General features: G+C 37.1%; 1 protein-coding gene across 1 annotated transcript in view; it reads left to right on the top strand.

Moving 5' to 3' along the window:
• Positions 1 to 6,129, top strand: part of LOC104080581 (gamma-aminobutyric acid receptor subunit beta-1-like) — a gene marked incomplete at its 3' end in the record, with an annotated part of 33,174 nt that extends 27,045 nt beyond the window's left edge. The window contains exon 3 of the mRNA XM_009583014.1: positions 6,047 to 6,129. Coding sequence (XP_009581309.1) covers positions 6,047 to 6,129 — 83 coding nt within the window. The remainder of the gene's footprint in view (positions 1 to 6,046) is intronic.
• Between the last annotated feature and the right edge of the window lie 781 nt (positions 6,130 to 6,910).

The raw sequence follows: 6,910 nt of genomic DNA, 5'->3' as shown, positions 1-6,910 counted from the left end.
TATTTATTTTTTAATTTTTTTTATTTTTATTTATTTCTCTTTCTCTAAAGAGAAAGGTTTGACCTAATGTTTATTTATCTGCAGTGTGTTAAATCCACATCCCTCTGCTCAATCCAAAATATAAATAGCATCTTTATTTACATACATACATATACATACACATACACACATATATAAATATACATCTTTTTCAGAAGAGGACACCACAGGATTTCCACATATAAAAACCATTTTCACTTCTTTGTGAATTTTAATCCATTTTTTGATTTTTTTTTCCCTCAACAAAAAACAAAGATGAAGTTCAGGGTATCAATAAAACACAGTAGAAAGCCCATAGTCTGACACATTTTTCCTGGACTCATCTTTGTGCGACTTAAGTAGAACAGGTCACTTTACCCAATATAATAAAGGTTGTTGGGCCCTCCTCATGCTAGACCCTGTTCTCAGCTGCTTACAGCTTTAACTCTTTGAGCTGTATATTTCTCTGTACAGGTCTTCCTCAAGATGCTTTTTATTTTTTCATGTTTATGCAACTCTACTGTCTCTCTGAGCAAGATTAAAAGGAAATGTGTGTTGTGCTTGTTAACCTAAATCCATACAAAAGCTTTCATTATAAACTTGAGTGTTATCTCAAAGTATGTAGTCTACAACAGTGACCTAGCAGTTGACAGTTTCTCTCCCTATAGTCAAAGATATATTTCCTACTGATTTTGTGGAAAAAAAAAACAAAAAGGAAAAACAAATTAGCCAAATTATAATCATCAATAAAATTGGTTTCCACATGCTAATGTACCCATATCTAAAACTAAATATCTAAATCTTTTATTGCATCTGGCTCAGGACCCAATATTCCAATTTTCTCTCAACTTCTAATGAGATCTGTGAAAGCATTATTATTTAAGCACCTATTGGCCCTTCCCAATCTTACTAACACGTGTAACTTCTTTTTTAATAGAATTTGACCAGACAGGCATTACATAGACTGTTAAACACAGATTTCCCAAGTACACACTACATTATATAAAATACATGATACCAATAAAAATAATGCTAAAGCTCAAATGTACCCCCTGTAAGTAGACTCTTCCAGCACTAGAAGTTGGGCATGTTTGCAGGTTCAGAGCCGACATTTTCTCCCAGGGCCAAGGACTCAGCCACTCAGGCTTTGCTTAGAAATTTACAGTGTCAGCAGGCATGACAACTGTAAACCTTGTACATGTACCATGCAGAGAGAAAAAAAATTGCAGATTAAATGCACAGTTTTTCTGCCTTCCTCTGTTCCTTCAGTAACTCTGCCTACAAGACATCCCATTAAATCTTAAACATCAAGAGTCTTCCTGGTTCCAGAAAAATTAGGCCAATTACACCAGAGATATGGGACTGAATTCTGATGTCAAACAATTGCTATGGGATTAAGTTCCCCAATACCACTGAAGTTAAATTAACATTGATTTAATAAAAGCAGTGTTTAACCTGGGATATGAAAGTCTACTTCCAGTGTGTACTAGAGCCCCAGCTCTGCAGTGGTTAAGAGAAGCATGGTTATTTTTTATTTGATTTGAAGATTTTATTTTGCTTTTAAGGAACAAAATTAGTCCATCCCACTTCATATCTTCATATACATTTATAATTTATGCTCTGTTGACTGAGAGAAAAAGAACGAACATATTAAAATTTGATACCTGTCCTCCAAATGGAGGAAACATTTCACGACAGAATTTGCATTGTTTAGCTCTGATCATCTCCACATTTAGTTGTCATTGCTGTCTTAAATATTGCTTCTATTTCTTCTTCAAGAATTGAGGAACAGCTTTTTGACAGCATTTTGATGAAATGCTCTAAGTACTGAACCATAACCCCACTTCCCGCACTCATTCTGAACTTACCTTAACTGCTCACTAATGACTTAACCCAAAATATTAAGCTTTACCGTTTGTCCCTACAAGACCTGCTGCCCTGCAGGGAAATCTCTGACAGTATTACTTAAGGAAGTCAGTTCTGCAAATGCTGGACATCAATGTTTTCTTTCATATAATTTTATTTTTGGCAAAAAATAATTTGATTATATATTAAGAATATGGTATTCAGAGAGTCAGACATCCAAATAAAAGCTAAGCAGTGGATCAGATAACTTGAACCCCAAGCCACAATTAAAAATAAAAATCAGTTGATTTTGCTTTTTTGCAAATGTTATTTATCTTGCCTGTTAGCAATTCAGATTTCACTCCATCCCCGAATGTCTGAGTACTGACATGAATGAAATTAAGTAGCATAATGGTATATCTCCACTTAACTGCTTGTCGTCTTTGCATAATCCCATTTTTATAATTTGTATTCAAAAGAATCTAAAGAATGTAAGGATAGTAGGGCAAAAGACACTGTACAAACAAAATGAATTAGCCCCAACACTGGAAAAATACATAACTTAAAACATATTTTAAAACATATGGAAAGCCTAGAAGTAACATATCCTACTCTGAGATATAAATAGCTCTGCTTCAAGTGTAGGATTAGTCCTCCACTTAAACTTTTACAGAGCCTCATGATATTCCACCATTGCCACAAACTGCTTCTGCCCAGGGATTTTCAGGACTAATCCTCTTGAACACAAATTTATTTCAGCTTTGCCCTGTCTTCAGACTATTGCATTCCCCTTCCTGCCATTACACCCTTGTATTCTGCATTTCAATGTCTTCATTTTTAAGCTTCTGGTGCATGTGAAAGCCATCAGTTACTCTCCCCAGTGAGAGAGTGCAGCCAGTAACAGGCTTGGGATTTTACTCTGTTTATAATAAAAGATTTGATTTTTTTTAATCAAGACAGCAATTACTATGATTGCATATGGGTCTAATTTATCTCCTTAAACAAGTTTTGTGGTTATCCAGAGCATAATGCCATTAAAAATTTTACACAGCTGAGATGTGTTATGAGGGAGAAAGAAATGCTTGAAAGGTAGATTTATGAACTACAGGTAATGAATGTTGCTGGATCCTGAAGCGCTCCTACTGCAATTACAAGTAGCTATTTTCAAGGAAGCCTAAGATTCCCAATAAAGTTTAAGCATGTCCAGCTTTAGGAGACATCACATTGTGTTGGCAGGTTGGCGGCGCCTCCAGTAGCTACCGCCTGCCTTTTCCCATTCACACAGGCACGCAGTTCAGGCTCAGCTGGCTCTGACAAATCCTTGGACAGATACTGATCGTCATCCCCCCTGCCCAGGGCACTGTGCCACTTCCAAAGCTGCGGGTCTACAGGTGAAGCGGGATCCTTTCTCCTGCTGCTGGAAGCCGCAAGCTTCTTGACAGCCACCCTCTACTACCTGCTTGACAAGTGGCTCCAGTTGTCCTTCCCTTCTCATGCTGTGCGGCTCTTGTCTCTGCAAGCTTCAGCAAAAACTCCGTCACTCCCCTCTTCCCTGGAAGCAACTGCTTGCTATTTCACCAGAGAGCCGCAGTAGCATTCAGCACTGCTGCTAAGGGGTTAAAAGGGTCACGATGGGGAGAGCTGCTCCCCACCACCACCTTTGACTGCTCGGGGAGACTTTCCCCAAAGTATAGAGACTGATATATACACACTACACTGCCTTACAGGCACTGTAGGGAATGCAAAACAGAGCTGAGGGAAGCAGAGAACATAAAGTGCTTCTGTTTTACCTTTCCTTGTAGCATAAAGACAAGGAGTGATTTAACAAGGATGAAGGATGAGAAATTACCAATAGACAGGCCAGGCAGATTTGGATTACTTACTGCTGCTAGAAACCAATACTGAGTTTATTATCTTTCTTCTGCGTAATCCAAGTATTTACGTCCAGACTCCCCCTGCAATTAGCATTGCAATGTCTTAGTAACACATACATTTATTTTTGTTCTTGGACTATAGTAGTGATCAGACCCATCAAACCAATCAGTGTGCCAAAAACTGTGCACAAACAGGGAGAAGACAATACATTTGACCAAAGACTTATCAGAATTACAATGTCAGGAAAAAAATAATTATATGGAATATTTAAAACTCAGGTATACAGCAATTGCATTGTTTACTACTGCACAATTAATTTGTATTGTTGTTATTGCTACTACTTATGTAGCTGACGTAGGAAACAGCAGAAGTCAGCAGCATAGATACACTGGCCATTAGGAAATATCTGGCCACTGTAACTCTGTGGTCTAGGAATCACTATGTCAACTTTTACTTCTGTACACATTTAAATAAATCTGGTTGATACAGGTGAACTAAATTACCATAAAGGCTGATTTATTAATTGCGAACAAAACATTACCCTATGAAACCTTCATTAAAAAGCATTTTACTGTGACTAATGTTAGTATATCGTTATGTATGATCTTAAACGTTATTAAGTAGGAGTCTGACAAATGATTACTGCATGCCTTCTCAATGCCTCTCAGTAACATATATTTGGTACATGGCTAAACTAAATGAGGTCCTACCTTTGCTGAAGTCCTCGACCTTTTCAATGACAAATGCAAAAGCCATTAAGATACATGCAATTCAGTTTAATGTGTCAAAAATCAGCCTGAGGAAAAGCATAAATATACCATTTCCATGGTACTGTACACAGCATTATAAAGTAGTTTCGTGGACTGGTTCTCATAACAGCACTTGCTAGATGGTCCTTATACACTGGTAGACAGATGGATTTTGTAGACTTAGGATAATTTGAAGCATGTCACAGTAATGAAGCATGTGCCTTTTTTTTTCTTTTAATTCTGTCAGTTCTGTGACAGCAAGAATTATCACCCCAATATAGCATGTAAGTGTGCTTGACTTTCAGCACATCAAAAGTAAAATCTCCAGATATATTCCTGTGGCATTAATTAACATGGAACTGGAACAACAGGACCAAATCCAGATCAAGAAAAGAGGTTATCTGCCTTTCTCAGGTAGGAATTTTTGGAGAGAGGGAGAGAGAGAGAGACCAATGAAACAAGCCAAGTTTGCCCTTTCGCAACTTCGGAAGTTTTATAAGCATTTAAGAACCCATCTATCATGAAAAAGGCAAATGCAGGTGCTAACTCACTTTTGTGAGTTTGAAAGCACCACTACGAGTGCTTTTCTTAAAGAGATCTTTAAAAAGAAGCTATAATTTGACCCCTATCCTCACGCAGTCACTTAACCTTCCTCCCAGGTGTCACAGGCTTATCAGCAAGCATTTGCTTAGATGCTCTGTGATTTACAGTCTAACAAAAGGAGAGGAACTGCCTTGCAAACAGGCTTAGGCTATGGAGAATACCTTCAGGCACTGAATGTCAACTCACATGCCCTCTAGAAGGAGCAAGGATCTGGAAGATCCAGCCTACATTGTAGCTACTCTCAATGTTCATTAAGTAACCACCAGACAATGTTACATTTCACAAGTTTCTGATTGCATCATGCCATTTTTAAGAGGCGATGTTTAATTATCGTGACTAATGATGAACTGATTGTGAAACCATAAAAATAATGAATCAGATATTACCAATACTTCCACAGCATGGATGAAAACTCACATACCTATCAGACAAAATTAAATTACAGCAGTAGGTGAGAACAAAATGAAAAAAGAAAGCTATCTGCAGTATGAGTTAAATAAAACAATTTGCAAAACAATTTAAAGATGTCTGAATTAAGAATATTGAAAATAAGATGACCAAGTAGAAATCTCATCAAATGTTCTTCAAAACACTGTACACTTTTGCACGTAAAGTTTCAGTCAAAATCCTGCTTCTAATATTCAGCGTATGCTCTGATGCTTTATACTGTAACCAGTATATTGTGCTGTATAAATTACTTAATTATGTTTTACAAGCTATGTAAAGCCTGTATGCCAGGAATCTGTGTGCATAACCATTCTGTATGAACAATACATTCTGAAATTTATTGTATATATATCATGTCTATACAATACATGTATTGTTTCAAATATTTAATCATACATTCCGTTTCATTCTGTATGAACAAACAGAAAAGCCACTATAGAAAATCTTGCCTTCTCAAACAAGTAAAATGTGGTTTCAAATCTCTTTTTTTTTTCACCCTCCTCTTACAGGATCACAACAACAGCTGCTTGCATGATGGATCTACGCAGATATCCTCTGGACGAACAAAATTGCACACTAGAAATTGAAAGTTGTAAGTTACTGGAGGGAGAGGGTTGGCCAAATGAAAGTTGTGGATTAAAAGACTTTCATGGGTTAGGTAAAACCGGAGCAAGTTGTTCCAATATTATGTGTCCACTGAGCTTGCACACTGAACATACCCAATATATTTCTATAATACATAAGCCAAAATATGTTTAATTCACAGTATTTGGTTGATCCAAGCTTGTAAGATGTCTTTCAAAATCTTTTGTTGAGGAAGGGAGAAGAGTATTTCTTGATGATTAGATCAGAGGACAGCAACCGAGCACTGTCCGTCTTCAGTGCCTAACCACCACAGGACTTGAATTAATTACTTCACCTCAGTGCATTAATCTCTAACATCAAGATTAACATCTGCCCCACGCGGTGGTGGGAGGGTTGATCAATTACTCTTACCAAAAGTCTTGGAGGTTATAAAAGGAAACAACTTGATCCTTCAGCACCAAGGTTAATGAGAGCTTTGCCGTTGTCTTCCATGAGTATAGGATCAAAGGCGTGCAGTTGCAAATTTTTGCCATTAACATAGTTTTTATATCTTTTATGATGCTAGCCTTTAAAGAAATGCCTATCAAGATTTTTGAAAAGAATTTCTATTCTGTTGTTGGTAAAACCAGCTGCTGCCACTGACCACAGAGCAATCTGTCTAAACAACCAAGTTAAGACTACCTAGAGTCCGAGGCAAAATAACGCAGCAGTTTTCTAAGAACTTCCTCTTGTTCCACATTACAACAGTTGCACTGTTAGATTTAAGTTATTTTTTATTATAATAACAC

Source organism: Fulmarus glacialis, unplaced genomic scaffold (genome assembly GCF_000690835.1).
Source record: "Fulmarus glacialis isolate BGI_N327 unplaced genomic scaffold, ASM69083v1 scaffold35968, whole genome shotgun sequence".
NCBI lineage: Eukaryota > Metazoa > Chordata > Aves > Procellariiformes > Procellariidae > Fulmarus > Fulmarus glacialis.
This window is presented reverse-complemented; position numbering and strand designations above follow the sequence as displayed.